Source organism: Balaenoptera musculus, chromosome 2, assembly GCF_009873245.2.
Source record: "Balaenoptera musculus isolate JJ_BM4_2016_0621 chromosome 2, mBalMus1.pri.v3, whole genome shotgun sequence".
Lineage (NCBI taxonomy): Eukaryota > Metazoa > Chordata > Mammalia > Artiodactyla > Balaenopteridae > Balaenoptera > Balaenoptera musculus.
Window position 1 is genome coordinate 172,766,989 of NC_045786.1, and position 16,662 is coordinate 172,783,650.

Below are 16,662 nucleotides of genomic sequence, written 5' to 3' on the forward strand. Positions count from 1 at the left end.
AATTTTGTTTCATTATATTCCCTTCCCCACCCCCCAGCAGCAGATTATTTTAAAGCAAATCCCAGATATAGTACGCTCTTATTAGGACACTCCTAGAGCAAAAGGAAAACTCAAGAGACCGTTGCATTTAGTCCCTGGTCTCTAGGCAATATTACTTCTAAATAGGACCAGGGGTTTTCAAATAAACATATTCCACAACCTCTGCTGTAACCGACTTTTCTAGAAAACAGTGATCCTATCCGGAAGCGTGTCTCTTTTCTTAACTGTGAACGTAAGCTCAGTTCTCTTTTTCCTGCCCCCTCCTTGCCACACTCTTTTTACCGGGCTCTCCTGGCTTTCCTCGACCTCCCTGGCCCACCTGCTTCACTGGCTCTACGTGTTCAGCGCCGTCTCCACCCCACTCTCTCTGTGTCTCATCCAGCCTGTTGGCTTTAAATACCAGCCGGGTGCGCACAACTCCGTGTTCCTGTCTCCAGCCAGGCCTTTTTCTGAACTCCAGACGGCCTGTCCCTTTGCTTCCTTGGTGTCTCCATGTGACCACCTGATGGAGATGTCAAAGTGGACTTGTCTCTCAGTCCCCTCCCTCAGATTTGCTCCTCCCCCAGTCTTTTCTTTCCCATCCTCCAACCTGCTCCTGGACGCCCACTGTCGCTATCTTCAAAATTAACCCTAATCGGGACTTCCCTGGTGGCACAGTGGTTAAGAATCCGCCTGCCAATGCAGGGGACACGGGTTCGATCCCTGGTCGGGGAAGATCCTACATGCCACGGAGCAACTAAGCCGGTGCGCCACAACTACTGAGCCTGCGCTCTAGAGCCCGCGAGCCACAAGTACTGAGCCTGCATGCCACAACTACTGAAGCCCACGCGCCTAGAGCCCATGCTCTGCAACAAGAGAAGCCACCACAATGAGAAGCCCACGCACCGCAACAAAGAGTAGCCCCCGCTCGCAACTAGAGAAAGCCCGCGTGCAGCAATGAAGACCCGACGCAGCCAAAAATAAATAATTAATTAATTTTAAAATTTTTAAAAAATTAACCCTAATCTGTTTCTTACCACATCCAGCGCTACCACCGTCGAAGGTACCATAATCCCTCCGTCGGATTATTTAAGCCCCCTCCTGACTGGTCTCTCCGTGTCTGCTTTTGCCCCCTACAATCTGTTGTCAACACAGCAGCCAGAGTGCGTCTTAAAACTGTGTGTTAGCCCTGACGCTTCTCTTTTCGGAGCCCGTTAACGGCTTCCTGTCTCACCCACCACGGTGCCTTGCTGGGCCCCACGTGGCACACCGCCTCCCTGATCTGCTTCTCCCCTCGCGGCTCTGCTGCAGCCGCGCTGGGCTCTTGCTCATCCTCACGTGCGCCAGGCGGGCTCCTGCCCCTGAGCCTTTGCGCTTGCTGACCCCCTTGCTCAGAAGCCCCGGGAGCAAATACTCACAAGGCTCCCTCCCTCCACCTCCTGGCCTCTGCCCACGCGTTACCTCCTCGGTGAGGCCTTCCCTGACTCCCCTGCTCAGAAGGCATCCTCCCTGCACCCGCATCCCCTCGCCCCCTCCTCCCTGCACCCGCATCCCCTCGCCCCCTCCTCCCTGCACCCGCATCCCCTCGCCCCTCCTCCCTGCTGTCCTCATGGCACTGCTCACCCTGGGACATGCTGTGTATTTTGCTTTTCCCTTAGTTGTCTCTCTCCTCCCACAGAATGTAAATCTATGTGAGCGGAGGTTTTTGTCTGTTTGTTGTACCTACAACAGTGCCTGGCACGTGACAGCCCACAAATGGTTGAAACAAACGAATGACTGTGTCGCAGGTTCCAGCATCCACGTTGGTGTTAACACTTGGTCGTGGTCATCTCACGCCCTCTTAGGCGCCACCTTCAGTCCTGCCTTCTTGGATGAGAGGCTCCGGTCTTGCAGGGCCCCGCTCTGGGGCGCCGGGCTCTCTGTTCCTAGGGCTCGCCTGCTCTCTAACTGTTTTTGCCTTGTGCCAATCATGACGCCGCATCTTCTGGCTTGTGGTTGATGTTCCTTTCATTGGTTTGAGGAGTTATATTGTAAGTAGGCTTCTGGTTACCTGTGACTGGGATAAGTGAATGTTATCCCTTAAATACAGTTTCTTTTGGTTTATTTTAAGTGAAAGTGACTCTGAGATTCACGTTTTTGTGCACACTACCTGCGTTCATTTCCGGCTTTGTTTGGTTAGGTGGGTGTCCACTACGAACTGACCGAAGAAGAGAAATTCTACCGGAATGCTCTAACACGGATGCCAGATGGCCCCGTTGCCCTGGAGGAATCCTATTCTGCAGTCATGGGCATCGTAAATGAAGTCGAGCAGTATGTCAAGGTGAGAAGCTAATTTCATTCAAATATGTTGTCTTATACACTTAGGAGTATGAGATTTAATGAATATGGAGCTAAAAGGTCTTGACTATATGTAATGTGAATGATGAGGTAATATTTGCTGTCTTAAAACGAGTGAACAATAGGGCAAACCTTGTGGGATATTAATCATTTTGGAGAACAGGAAACTATTCTCTTTTGATAGGAAAATTCTGAGAATTTGAAGTGAGAGTTTTCCTAACGGCGATGAAAGAACATGAGCCTTTTAACAGAATATGAAAATATATGTTAATATTTTACAAAATGAAGAGTCAAACTGTAGTATTTAACTGTGTTCTTCACTTGCAGGTTTGGCTTCAGTATCAGTGTTTGTGGGACATGCAAGCTGAGAACATCTATAACAGACTCGGGGAAGATCTCAACAAGTGGCAGGCGCTCTTGGTGCAGATAAGGAAGGCCCGAGGAACCTTTGACAATGCAGAGACCAAGAAGGAGTTTGGACCAGTAGTCATAGACTACGGCAAGGTGAGCTCTGCTGTCTCATTGAAAGGCGTCCGGGGAGCTGGGACGGCAACGTCCGACTGAAATGAAGCTGAAGCATAAACGCTCCAGCGTGAAAGACTCGCTGATCCGTTGTCGCGCGCTCCTTCCCCTGCAGGTCCAATCTAAGGTGAACCTGAAGTACGACTCTTGGCATAAGGAGGTCCTCAGCAAATTCGGGCAGATGCTCGGCTCCAACATGACAGAGTTCCACTCCCAGATCTCCAAGGTGAGGCGGCAGGACCCTGCCAGTGTGGTGAACCCCCCGGCGCCCCTCGGCCCACTGCTAAACACTGCGCTCTCTCCGGACAGTCCCGCCAGGAGCTGGAACAACACTCAGTGGACACGGCCAGCACCTCGGACGCCGTGACCTTCATCACCTACGTGCAGTCTCTGAAGCGGAAGATCAAGCAGTTTGAAAAGCAAGTCGAGGTGAGCCCTGTCCCTCGCTGTGTCTCAGGTGGGGTCCACGGGGCGTCTCTGTCGCGCCCCTGCCGTGCTCGTAAGGGTGGACAGGTGATTCTTAGGCGCTTCAGGGTTTGAGAACCACAGGCTCCTGTCTTTTAAAGTCTTTTGCTGTAGTTGTGGACCTTCAAGTCCTCAAACTTGAATTACCTTCTCATAATTTGGAAGGAGGGTGTGACGCGCAGCTCCAGCGCGCTTAGACCCTGCTCAGGGCCACCCGGTGCCGCCAGGAGCAGTCACGGGCCTGGCCACGGCGCCGTCGGGAGGGGAGCACGTGTGTTCTGTAGCCGCGGGGTGCCTTCCCGTTCGTGGGAATCTGACAGCAGTCTCTGCTGCCCTTGTGAAGGAAAGTGCTCAGTGTATTCTGTAACCCTCAAAGCTCTACCGCAACGGCCAGCGCTTGCTGGAAAAGCAAAGGTTCCAGTTCCCGCCTTCCTGGCTTTACATTGACAACATCGAGGGCGAGTGGGGGGCCTTCAACGACATCATGCGGCGGAAAGACTCTGCCATCCAGCAGCAGGTGGCGAACCTGCAGATGAAGATCGTCCAGGAGGACCGGGCCGTGGAGAGCCGCACCACCGACCTGCTGACCGACTGGGAGAAGACCAAGCCTGTCACGGTGAGTCTCGCCCCCGGCGCCGCAGCTTCTCCCGAGCCGGCAGCAGGTGACCTGGCGTCTCCGCTTTCAGACTTAAAAGGCCCTGCCATGGCTTAGCTTTCCAGAATGAAGACTTTCCCTTGTAATTAAAAGGAGCAGTACTTGCAGGTAGTGGCTTTGAAAACACGAAAGCCGACTTAGACCTCTTTTTACCCGGAACTCCTCATGACAGTCACTTAAGTCAGGGAATTGTTTTAAAGACTAACGTTTTTCTGTTTGTAAGTTATCCTCTTACTTAGGCATAGTCAGAAGTTAGAATTTCCTTTCTCGTGGACACAGGCCAAGCATCCCGCTGCCGTCACTGCTAGGTCTGTGCGGTGGGGGGCAGCCCTGAGCTGTGACGTCATTGTCGCGGTCGTTAATGCTTTCTGTACCGGGACCTGCCACACCCTGGTCTCTGGGTTCATTCAAGTATTTATTGAGCACCGACTACATTCTGGGCAGCAGAGATACAGCGGTGACCTGAAAGGAGCCCTACCTGCATGGAGTTACGCTCCAGTGGGGCACGGAGGGTAAAGAGTGAACGAGAAGAACATGTGTTTTAAGTCAGATGGTGATACGTGCCGCGGGAAAGGGGTGTTGGTGCTTTCCTGCTCTGCAGGGGGTTGACATGTGGAGGCTGAGGGAGGGGCTGGCAAGCGTGCCGTGGTCGAGGGGGCGTCCAGGCAGGGGGACGGCCAGTGTGGGGCTCAGGCACGTAGGTCACAGCCTGCCTGGCTCACTGGGTGGAATTCAAACTTAGACATACACGTACGCATAGAAGGGGAAGGGTTTTGAAATGCTCTGAACGTCAGTCTGGTTTTGTAGTGAGGATGTAGGTTCTCCGCACCAGTCCTGGGGGCTGATTTGGCCGCCCCACGTCTACTGGGTTGGCCTCTGTCCTGCCCGCAGCCCTGTCTGTGCTGCTGGGCCCAAGGTCCTGCCTAGTGTTTCATTTTGGCTGAGGGGCCCCGGTGTTAAGCAGGCTTGTGCTTTTGCTAATGCCAGTGCTTCCAGGCTGTGCAGGGGAGTGAGTACTGATCACTAGACAAGAGTGTGATCACCTGAATTTGAATATCTTTTGTTGCCTCACCTTGCTAGTAATGAATGTGTTACAGTGAAAACTTTGATATTTTGTGTAGTCATTCTCAAAGGTTATCAGAATGGAGAGGAAGTGTGTAAACAGTGTTAAGGCTGAAGCAGAGTCTCCTCCAGTGAGAACAGTGCTTTCCTTTTCCTTCTTCTCTCAGTAACTGATATGACGACTGTGCACCTCCTCAGGGAGGGCGTGGCTGGCAGCCCCAAGCTCCCTGTCCCCTCGGTCAGGAGTGTCCTACTCCAGGCCCAGGTCTGTCCTGACTCTTCTCTTCCGTCTCCCACGGCACTTAGTGAGGGGATGGCTGAGTTGAGAGGTGCTCCACCTTTCCTGTGTCAAGTCTGGAAGCAAAAGTTCATCCAGTAATGGACGCACATCACCAGGGAACAGCTTTTGAATGTTTACGTGCGTAGACATGTTCAAGGAATCACAAATCCTAGAAGCCCAGCAGGCCCCCTCCACCATCTCAGAGCCAGAGCTCGTCTGTCCTGAGCCCCGGCTCTGATTCTCTGGCCTTGACTGCTTCAGGGCAATCTTCGCCCGGAGGAGGCGCTTCAGGCTCTCACCATATACGAAGGCAAGTTCGGCAGGCTGAAGGACGACAGGGAGAAGTGTGCGAAGGCCAAGGAGGCGCTGGAATTGACAGATACGGGACTCCTCAGTGGCAGCGAAGAGCGCGTCCAGGTACGGCGGCTCCAGCGGGCGGGGGGTGGGGCCGGGCTGCTCGTGTTCACGCTGCCTCTGGCCTGGAGTGTCTCAGGAGCCCTGGGGTGGTTCTGCTTCCAAGTTCAACTGCTTTACTGTGCTTCATCGCAGGTGGCCTTAGAGGAGTTGCAGGACCTCAAAGGCGTTTGGTCGGAGCTTTCTAAGGTCTGGGAGCAGATTGATCAGATGAAGGAGCAGCCGTGGGTTTCCGTGCAGCCTCGAAAGGTAGGTGTCGCTAAAGACAGGTGCTGTGTGCACCTGCACGTACTGACAGGTAGATGTCGTGAAAGGTAGATGCTGTGTGCACCTGCACGTACTGACAGGTAGGTGTCGTTAAAGACAGGTGCTGTGTGCACCTGCACGCACTGACAGGTAGATGTCGCTAAAGACAGGTGCTGTGTGCACCTGCACGCACTGACAGGTAGATGTCGTTAAAGACAGGTGCTGTGTGCACCTGCACGCACTGACAGGTAGATGTCGTTAAAGACAGGTGCTGTGTGCACCTGCACATACTGACAGGTAGGTGTCGTTAAAGATAGATGCTATGTGCACCTGCACGTATTGACAGGTGTAGACTTTACTCAGAAACCTGGCAAGCAAGGAGCTGTATTGTGAGTTCACAAAATGTCACTTAATGGTCGTTTACATTATTCATCCAGATTAATGTAAAATTTCTTCTAAAACCATTTTTAAAATATTTCATCATTTAAAGGAATGTTGGCAACCTAAATACCATCTTGTGTTTCTCTTGACAGCTTCGGCAAAATTTAGATGGCCTCTTGAACCAGCTGAAAAACTTCCCCGCACGATTACGGCAGTACGCGTCCTATGAGTTTGTCCAGAGGCTTCTGAAAGGTTACCTCAAGGTCGGTGACTCAGAGCTGCGGTCACAGATGTCCGCTAGAAACACGCTGCACGGGTAACGTGGCTCACTCTCTCCACAGATAAACATGCTGGTGATTGAACTGAAATCTGAAGCACTTAAAGATCGCCACTGGAAACAGCTGATGAAACGGCTTCATGTAAACTGGGTTGTTTCTGAGCTGACCCTCGGCCAGATCTGGGACGTTGACTTGCAGAAAAATGAAGCGGTTGTCAAGGATGTGCTGCTTGTAGCACAGGGGGAGATGGCTTTGGAGGAATTTTTGAAGCAGGTAAGTAATAGGCTGATGGGCATTCCATATCATGTTTCAGGCTGTGACATAGACTGACGTAGATTTGAGCCTCATATGTGGTCCCTTTTGTCTCCATTACACTCGGTCACTCGTGTGACTGGCGAACGCCCACATATTGATGACGTGCCTCTTTCGGTTTCAATTCAGATACGAGAAGTGTGGAATACTTACGAATTAGACTTGGTTAACTATCAGAACAAGTGTCGCCTGATCCGAGGCTGGGACGACCTCTTCAACAAGGTCAAAGAGCACATCAACAGTGTGTCCGCCATGAAGCTCTCTCCGTATTATAAGGTACCGCTGTGGGGAGATGTCCCTCCCGCACATCCACTGTTTTACCTTCAGACTTAGAGTCAGGGCCTTCCCTGGCAGTCCAGTGATTAAGACTCTGCGCTTCCACTGCAGGGGGCACGGGTTCGATCCCTGTAGGGGAACTAAGATCCAGCATGCTGTGTGGCCAAAATAAATAGATTTTTAAAAAATAATTAAAAAATTAAAATGGCCAGACTCACAGTTACCAGGTGCCTGGTAGAAAATGTGAGTCACATAACTGGACAGGATCTTTACCTGCATATTGGGGTAAGTTCTGGTGTATCTGAGAGTGGAGAGTTTAGCAGTTGAGCTCTGCCGTCCATCCACCCGCTAGGTGTTTGAAGAGGATGCCCTGAGCTGGGAAGACAAACTGAACCGGATCATGGCTCTCTTCGACGTGTGGATCGACGTGCAGAGGCGCTGGGTCTACCTGGAGGGCATCTTCACGGGCAGCGCGGACATCAAACACCTGCTGCCGGTGGAAACCCAGCGGTTCCAGAGGTACAGCCTCGTGCCGGGACGGGGGGCTGAAGGGTAGGCTTGGCTGGTGACCACCCTTTGCACGAAGGCTGACGTTAACCTCGCTTTTAATTTGATTTGTAGTATCAGCACGGAATTCTTGGCTCTCATGAAAAAAGTATCCAAGTCTCCCCTGGTCATGGACGTTCTGAACATCCAGGGGGTACAGAGGTCTCTGGAGAGATTAGCAGACCTGCTAGGAAAGATCCAGAAAGCCCTGGGAGAGTACCTGGAAAGAGAGCGCTCATCTTTCCCCAGGTGAGAGGGTGGTTTTTACGGGGACTGAAGGGAAGGTCAGCTCCGGCGCCTCCTTCTCGCTCCTCCCTCCTGGCCTGTGTGTTGGTCACTCTGACGTCAAGGGTTTTGTTACCAATAACCGATTTAGTGAATACCGTTTCTCCTTCATCCATTGATTGCTAATTATAACAAATAATCCTTAATTTTCTACCGTGGGTTCATTTACTAAGCTTCATTTAAACTATTATTCACCCTCCCAGGCAGCTAGCATCTCTTAAAAATTTAGCTGTGATTCTTTTTTTTTTTTTGGCCGCACCGTGTGGCGTGCGGAACTTCCCCGACCAGGGATCGAACCCGTGCCCCCTGTGGTGGAAGCAGGGAGTCTTAACCACTGGACCACCAGGGAAGTTGTATTTTATTTTCTAAGTGGCATTCTTTTCTTTCTGAATAGTTTACTTAGTATAAATAGAGCAGGTTTTTAAAAAATTCATAAGGTGAGGTGAATTATATGAAATCCATTGAATTTCTCTTCAGGATCTTGTTAGGTGAGTGTGTATCTTTTGCTGAGGGCTGGAAGAAATTTGGATGTGATCTGAATTCAGGCTGGAGATGGTCCACCACCATCCGTATCCACTTTCCTTTCCTTTACGATTTGAAGTCTTGCCTCGATTCCCCTTATTTGTGTATATGTAATGTTTTAGCAACTTAAATGCTATTTTAATTTTAGGTTTTATTTTGTGGGTGATGAAGATTTGCTTGAAATCATTGGAAACAGTAAGAATGTAGCCAAGTTACAGAAACATTTCAAGAAAATGTTTGCTGGTGTTTCCAGCATCATCCTGAATGAAGATAACTCTGTCGTCCTGGGCATTTCGTCCCGTGAAGGAGAGGAGGTAGTTACATTTATTGATTGTAACTTAGTAAACTTCACTCCCATCTTTGCGCACTTTAATTCTTAGATTTTCTTTATTTCAGGTTATGTTTAAAACTCCCGTGTCAATTACTGAACATCCCAAAATCAACGAGTGGCTCACCCTAGTAGAGAAGGAGATGAGAGTCACGCTGGCCAAACTCCTTGCCGAGTCTGTTACAGAAGTTGAGATTTTTGGTAAAGCAACTTCAATTGACCCAAATACCTACATCACCTGGATTGACAAATACCAGGTACTGTCCAGTAGAAGGGGGACAGTCTGAAGGTGAGGGCACTGGCTGATCTTTAAAACCATCCTTTTGGGTCTTGTGTGCCGTGCCTCGCAGGCCCAGCTCGTGGTCCTGTCAGCCCAGATCGCCTGGTCTGAGAACGTGGAGACGGCGCTGAGCGGCATCGGCGGGGGCGGCGACACAGCCCCCCTGCACTCCGTGCTCAGCAACGTGGAGGTCACCCTCAACGTGCTGGCCGACTCGGTCCTCATGGAGCAGCCCCCACTCCGGAGACGCAAGCTGGAGCACTTGGTTAGTCCCATTCCTCCCACTCAGGTTCCTGGGCCTTCGCCTCGGACAGCCGAAAGAACTCACGCTTGAGAAAGATCCTAATTGGTGTCAGGGAGAAAAACAAGTGGATGCCCTGTTGACAAACGCTGGGGTGTGTCCTTGGCTCGCTGGTCCCGTTGAAAGGCAGTCTTGGGGGACAGGAGTTAACACACACGACCTCCTGACACAAAGGGGTGACACTCGTCCCTCTGGGTCTTTCACACTCTCGTCCTCTCCTTCCCAAAGAACGTGTCCTGTGGCGGACCAGCCCAGCGCGTCTCTGAGCCCAGGCTGCTTGCTGCTGCTGGGCTTTGCGCCCCCGTGTGCAGCAGATGCACTGTTAGGGCAGAGACAGCTCCGCTCCCATCACGTTTCATGCTAGTTGCAACTAGCAGAGTTCTTGTTTGTTTGTTGTTTCTTTGTTTTTGTTGCAGCTCTTGATTCTGTGTAATTCCATTGTGTGAATAACAGTTTTATGGTTTTTAAAAGTGAATAATAACAGTTCTGTTGTTTCTAAAAGTGAATATTTACACTGTAACTGGACCTAGAATCTCAATTTAAAAGTCTACTAAATAACCCCCGCACCCCGAGGATACGCTTATGTACTTTAGTTTACATACTTTAGTTCTTGAAATGTACTTTCTGATAAACGCTTTAAAGTGACTCTTTCTTCAGATTACAGAGTTGGTTCACCAGAGAGACGTCACCAGGTCCTTGATCAAGAGCAAGATCGACAACGCCAAATCTTTTGAGTGGCTCAGCCAAATGCGATTTTACTTTGACCCTAAGCAAACTGATGTGTTGCAGCAATTGTCGATTCAAATGGCAAATGCCAAGTTTAACTATGGCTTTGAGTACCTGGGTGTCCAGGACAAGCTGGTCCAGACCCCCCTCACCGACCGCTGCTACTTGACGATGACCCAGGCCTTGGAGGCCAGGTTGGGCGGGTCCCCCTTCGGTGAGTCCCCCTCCGACACCTGGGCAGGTGGAGTCAGATAGGAAACGTACTTTTCGAAGATTAAGCAAACGATCTACATGTATTTCTTAACTGCATGGCTGGTACCTTCTAAAACTTGAAATCCGTTGGCGGTGATCGCATTTATAGTCGACCCTCGAACAACACTGGTTTGAACTGTGTGAGTCCTCTTAGACACAGAGTTTTCTTAATAGATAGGCAGTTGGCCCTTCATGTTCACCGGTTTCACATCCTCAGATTGAACCAACCATGGATTAAAGTTTCCATCCGAGGTTGGTTGAATCCGTGGATGCAGAACCTGTGGATACGGAGGGCCAACTATTGGACTCGAGGGTCCATGGATTTGGGTAGACACAGGGGTCCTGGACCAGTCCGCATGGAGACTGAGGGATGATTGTACTTTGGATTTTTAAAATGAATTGCTTTTTACAGTTCTTAAAACTAAAGGTGTGTTCTTATTTGAGTTCTCAATTCCTTTTCTTCAAATAATAGGGCCTGCTGGGACTGGGAAGACCGAGTCTGTCAAAGCTCTCGGCCATCAGCTTGGACGCTTTGTTTTAGTTTTCAACTGTGATGAAACCTTTGATTTCCAGGTGAGAAGCTCTGTGGGAACCACCTAGAGTTAAGGGCCTGAGAGGGCTGGGTGGGGAATAGCAGGCGACACCTCTCAAAGCTGTTAGCCTTACAGCACAGCATGGTCCTTTGGGGACGGGGTTACTTGAGCTGTTTGAGGTTCCCAGCACGTGCTTGACACCGACTTCAGCTTCACGTCTTCAGATTCTTCAAACTCCTCAGTGTAACATATCTTTCTGGTGTCTATGTCTGGGAATAAACAAATATTATGGGAAAGGTTTTTTAAACAACGTGTTAACTTTGTCATTGGGATTTTATTGGCACAGGAGGAAAAATGACACGTTACATCTGTACCACTGTTTATGAGGCACTTGATGTGTGGGGCTGGGCTCCTTGCCTCACGTGTGAAGCTGATTCCACCTTCACAGCCCCTCCCACCCACCCCCCACCCCGGGAGGAAGGCGATATTGATCCCATTTCAAAGATGAGCAGACAAGGGTTTCAAGACGTGATCTGCCCAGGGTGGGACCAGTCATCCAAGCCAGAAGCGGAGCCCCGTACAGCCAGCACCGTGGCCGCGGTCTCAGCTCCTGTCCCTTCTTCTCGTTTCAGGCGATGGGACGGATCTTTGTGGGGCTTTGCCAGGTGGGCGCGTGGGGCTGCTTTGACGAGTTCAACCGCCTGGAGGAGCGGATGCTGTCGGCCGTGTCCCAGCAGGTGCAGTGCATCCAGGAGGCGCTGCGCGAGCACTCCAGCCCCAGCTACGATAAGAGTGAGACTGGCTTCTCCTTACAGTTACCTGGAGGGCACAGAGGGGGCCCCCTCTTTGATGAGAAATAAGCGAGAATTTAATGTAGCTCCAGGACGCGCTGCTGCAGGCGGGGCAGTGCGTCCTGACGGAAGACAGGCGGGAGGGCCCAGGGTACCGCCGCACCCCTCGTCCCAGAGCAGCCCCGCGGCACCGCGGAGCCGTCAGTCCTTCCCCTGTACCAGTCCCCGTGCTCCCTCCCCTGGCGCCTGCGCACAGCACAGGTTTGAGCCGCTCTGGGCCCCCCGCGTCCCCCTCCTCCTCCCTGCATCCCACAGAGCCAGGCCTCCTGGCCAGAGTGTTGGGAACCAGCCCTCGGCACGGTGGGAGTGCCTGCTCAGAGGGCCCCGGGGCTTGTTGCGCACACAGCCTGGGCACGTGAGCTGGAGGACGTAAATAAATACATCCACCTTGGCGAGTTTACCTTTTAAAGTTCCCTTTTTTTCTATAATAACGGTAACTCATCTTACCAGACCTCCTAAATAAAACAAAAGGAGTGTCAAAGATATCAGTACCTGTGTACTCCATGTTCCATGTTCTCCTATGGAGGAAGTCTGATGCCTAAGTAGTCCAGGGTTGGGGAGCGGGGGGGCTGTTTATTTTGTGTTTTCCTTTGATGACCCTAGGAGAGGGTCATTCTCGTGACCTCAGCCAGTCAGTTTTGTCACAACATGGATTGGTTTTTATTTTTGCAACTATTGTTGGGCTGCATTTCTATTCTTGCATTGACCTTGTGACGCTCAGTAATGCACAAATAGTGGGCTTCCTGCCTCTGGTGACTTGATCCGTTACACATTCCGACGGCTTTTGTGTGGGTGAGGTGGGTGAAGATGGGCCTGCCTGGGCCGGTGGGCGTTGTGTCTGGTGAGAGCCTGCGGAAAGGCCAGACGGCAGCTCCCCTGGAGTCCTGGGCCGGTGGGCGTTGTGTCCGGTGAGGGCCTGCGGAAAGGCCAGACGGCAGCTCCCCTGGAGTCCTGGGCCGGTGGGCGTTGTGTCCGGTGAGGGCCTGCGTAAAGGCCAGACGGCAGCTCCCCTGGAGTCCTGGGCCGGTGGGCGTTGTGTCCGGTGAGGGCCTGCGGAAAGGCCAGACGGCAGCTCCCCTGGAGTCCTGGGCCAGTGGGCGTTGTGTCCGGTGAGGGCCTGCGGAAAGGCCAGACGGCAGCTCCCCTGGAGTCCTGGGCCGGTGGGCGTTGTGTCCGGTGAGGGCCTGCGGAAAGGCCAGACGGCAGCTCCCCTGGAGTCCTGGGCCGGCAGGGAGATGGGTGCTTGCTCTGCAGTTTTAGAGAGATTTTGGAGTGGTTTTTTGACTATCACGAGTCTTAACACCATCCTCCGATTTTCAGCCTCTGCCCCCATTACTTGTGAGCTGCTGAACAAACAAGTCAAGGTGAGCCCAGACATGGCCGTCTTCATCACCATGAACCCCGGCTACGCGGGCCGATCGAACCTTCCAGACAACTTGAAGAAGCTGTTCCGGAGCTTGGCCATGACCAAGCCCGACCGGCAGCTCATCGCCCAGGTCATGCTGTACTCACAGGGCTTCCGCACCGCCGAGGTCCTCGCCAACAAGATCGTCCCGTTCTTCAAGTGAGTCACTTAGAGTTATTCCGAATTGTGTTTCTAGCATGTGTTAGGTGTGCCGTTTAAAGTTTGCCTGTGTAATTACGACACTACCTTCCACGTGTCCATCTCTTATTTCTTGACGTTTGATGCTCCTGGTGCTCAAAGTGTACTGTTTTTTAAGAAAACCCTTTCTCTTTTAGACTATGTGACGAGCAGCTCTCTTCTCAAAGCCACTATGACTTCGGTCTCCGAGCCTTGAAGAGCGTGCTGGTGAGTGCAGGAAACGTGAAGCGGGAGCGGATTCAGAAGATCAAGAGGGAGAAGGAGGAGCGCGGCGAGGTGGTCGACGAAGGAGAAATTGCGGAAAATCTCCCTGAGCAAGAGGTGTGCGGGGCATCCTTTAAGCACTCAGACCCAGACTCTGGTTGTGTTTCCCTTTGCCTCCCTGAAGTCGTGCCTTGAGGGCTCTCATTGCGACTCACGTGCCCCAGGGTGAACGGAGGGGACCCGCATTTGACGGGAAGCCTGGGGGTGGGGGTGGGGCGTTGGACCTCACTGCTTGTTCACAGGACAGCTATGCCGTGGGTCCTCCAGGGACAGGGCAGTAAATGTGGAGCCGGCACCGCCCCCCCCCCAAGAGCTCATCCCCTTCTCCCCACACAGATCCTGATCCAGAGCGTCTGTGAGACGATGGTGCCAAAGCTGGTGGCAGAAGACATCCCACTGCTTTTCAGCCTCTTGTCGGACGTGTTCCCCGGGGTCCAGTATCACCGGGGCGAGATGACGGCGCTGAGGGAGGAGCTCAAGAAAGTGTGCCAGGAGATGTACCTGACATACGGAGACGGAGAAGAAGTCGGCGGGATGTGGGTTGAAAAGGTAGCTGGGATCGGGGTGTTGGCTGGCGCCTCACAGACCCCGCAGGCGGTCGCGAGCGGTAACGACGGCCGTGGACTTGGGGGAGAAGCCACGTCTTATCAGGCTTTGTCCACGAGGCGCGTCGTCTGGTTTGTGAAGATTTGCCCCAAGTCCTGTTAGGATTTTTTCTTAACTTGAGAGTAGTGACAGGGAAACTTACCTGAAATTTTCAATTATGTGGTATAGTTTGTTCTCTGAAAATGCTGGCTAAAAGGGGATCATGATGAAAAACGTCTATGGCAGTAAAAGATCTGCTTACAAGACTTTGCAGTACCACGATTAACAACATAAATGTGCTAATCAATAGAGTTTACATTCTGTATCAACTTCTATCCTTTCTCTCCTCTGTGAGACTCACTTAAGAAAAAGCATGTCACGTGCACAAGCTGTGTGTGCTGACTCTGAGCTGTGGTCCTGGGTTAGACAGGCGGCTTGTTTATCTGGCCTCTGTCCTCCTGGCAGGGCATCTCAGGGGTCTCTTCTGAGGCAGCTCGGTGAGCGTCTCCTGACTCAGTCCAACAGCTCCACAGTTCAGTAAAAACCCTCTGTATTTGCTGTGCTTGTGGCCGGTTGAAGGTCTCTCTGGTTAGAAAGTCCCAGTACTTGCCTTGAAAGAGTCACAGCACGCGTTTCTTGCTTGGGGGTGGGAGAAGTGGTGAGGAACCTCCCACGTTCTTTCTCTGGAGTGGTCACGGTGCTGGTCGGTTTGGCCCTCAGGTTCTCCAGCTCTATCAGATCACCCAGATCAACCACGGCCTGATGATGGTGGGGCCCTCGGGCAGCGGAAAGAGCATGGCCTGGCGCGTTCTTCTGAAGGCTCTGGAGAGGCTCGAGGGTGTGGAGGGCGTGGCCCATATCATCGACCCTAAAGCCATCAGCAAAGACCACCTGTACGGAACCCTGGACCCCAACACCAGGGAGTGGACAGATGGGCTGTTCACACACGTTCTGAGAAAGTAAGTGCACTTGGGTGGGTGTCTGCCCTCCGGAGAATTGGAACCTAGGCACTCTGTCCTCGTGGTAACAGCGTACGTTATTCTTCTTACCACGCTCTGGACAAATTAAAGTCACTTTAGAAACCGTTACAGGCTGAGCATTTTCAACCTCAGTCACCCGCTGCTGTAAAATCCTCCCACACCAGGATCATAGACAACGTGAGGGGTGAGCTGCAGAAGCGCCAGTGGATCGTCTTTGATGGCGATGTGGATCCCGAGTGGGTGGAGAACTTGAACTCGGTGCTGGATGACAACAAGCTGCTGACTCTGCCCAACGGAGAGCGCCTCAGCCTTCCGCCCAACGTACGAGCCTAAGTATTCTGCCCTGACTGCCTGGCATGCAGCCCGGAGAGCGGCTCAGCCTCTGTGGCGGCAGTCGGTGCCGGAGCCTCTCTGCGCTGGGTTCTTTCCATTCCTGTGGCTAGTGAGAAATGTTTTCAAAGGGTTCATTCATAACTTTCCACTGCTTGCTGAAAATTAAGCATACTCCGCGATTCCCAGGTAGCCTTTCCTACAACTCCGTAAGGTGGGGTTATAGTGAGGATTTCTGGGAAATGGCAGAACGAGGGATTTAGATATGGACGCTTTCAGGGTCATCCCTTGGAAATGAGCACTTGATCCAGGTCCTGACCACACCACCTGATAGAGCGGTAAACATGGGCAGGCCTGGCCTGGGTGCGCGTTCATACTTTGACCACACTTTTCTGGAGTTCCGTCGTGTGCCAGGCCTTGTTCTAGATGCTGAAAATGTAGCTGTAAACAACATAGACAAAACCCCTGCTCTCCTGGGGCTCACAGTCTGAGGTGGGAGACAGACAGGATAAGTGGTGATGGGGCTACAGAGAAAGTAAACTGGAGGGGAGCAGCCGCCGGTGCCGAGGGGTGGAGCTTGCACTGTCAGAAGGGGCGGCGCTGAGGCTCCCCGGGGAAGCTGAGGGCACAAGGGAGCAGCTCCTGTGGCTTCCGGGCGCTCCAGGTGGAGGGGCGGGTGGCGGCAGGAGCGTCTGGCCGTGCCCGGTGTGTGCGAGGAGAGTGGGGCGGTTGGCTGATGCGGAGAGAAGTTGGGGCAGGCCCCAAGGGGAAACGGGCGAGATGAGGTCAGGCCTGGGGTCACTGAGGACTGGCGCTTGCCCGCTAGGTGAGCTGGGAGGCCATGGCACCCCAGGCACAGCCGTGGAGGTGCTGAGAAGTAGCTGAGCTGTGGGTGCGAGTTCAAGCTTGCGCCAGTGGGATCGGCTGACGGGCTGGAGGTGGGCGGGAGGGAAAGGAGTCCAGTAGCACTCCGGAGCCGCTGGTGAGCAGGAGCCTTTATCGTGGCGACGGGTCAGCATCGGTGGTTATC

At 52.5% G+C, this 16,662-nt stretch overlaps 1 protein-coding gene across 1 annotated transcript in view; it reads left to right on the forward strand.

Annotated features, from left to right (window-relative positions):
• Nucleotides 1-16,662, forward strand: part of DYNC1H1 (dynein cytoplasmic 1 heavy chain 1) — a 67,349-nt gene that overhangs the window by 22,730 nt on the left and 27,957 nt on the right. Inside the window, exons 12-34 of the mRNA XM_036842382.1 lie at nucleotides 2,198-2,338; nucleotides 2,683-2,859; nucleotides 2,993-3,103; nucleotides 3,187-3,306; nucleotides 3,719-3,958; nucleotides 5,601-5,756; nucleotides 5,889-6,002; nucleotides 6,533-6,643; nucleotides 6,722-6,931; nucleotides 7,100-7,246; nucleotides 7,599-7,765; nucleotides 7,868-8,041; nucleotides 8,748-8,913; nucleotides 8,996-9,184; nucleotides 9,278-9,472; nucleotides 10,166-10,448; nucleotides 10,959-11,059; nucleotides 11,652-11,811; nucleotides 13,191-13,434; nucleotides 13,611-13,794; nucleotides 14,074-14,286; nucleotides 15,043-15,281; nucleotides 15,467-15,623. Of these exons, the coding sequence (XP_036698277.1) occupies nucleotides 2,198-2,338; nucleotides 2,683-2,859; nucleotides 2,993-3,103; nucleotides 3,187-3,306; nucleotides 3,719-3,958; nucleotides 5,601-5,756; nucleotides 5,889-6,002; nucleotides 6,533-6,643; nucleotides 6,722-6,931; nucleotides 7,100-7,246; nucleotides 7,599-7,765; nucleotides 7,868-8,041; nucleotides 8,748-8,913; nucleotides 8,996-9,184; nucleotides 9,278-9,472; nucleotides 10,166-10,448; nucleotides 10,959-11,059; nucleotides 11,652-11,811; nucleotides 13,191-13,434; nucleotides 13,611-13,794; nucleotides 14,074-14,286; nucleotides 15,043-15,281; nucleotides 15,467-15,623 (3,999 nt within the window). The remainder of the gene's footprint in view (nucleotides 1-2,197; nucleotides 2,339-2,682; nucleotides 2,860-2,992; nucleotides 3,104-3,186; nucleotides 3,307-3,718; nucleotides 3,959-5,600; nucleotides 5,757-5,888; nucleotides 6,003-6,532; nucleotides 6,644-6,721; nucleotides 6,932-7,099; nucleotides 7,247-7,598; nucleotides 7,766-7,867; nucleotides 8,042-8,747; nucleotides 8,914-8,995; nucleotides 9,185-9,277; nucleotides 9,473-10,165; nucleotides 10,449-10,958; nucleotides 11,060-11,651; nucleotides 11,812-13,190; nucleotides 13,435-13,610; nucleotides 13,795-14,073; nucleotides 14,287-15,042; nucleotides 15,282-15,466; nucleotides 15,624-16,662) is intronic.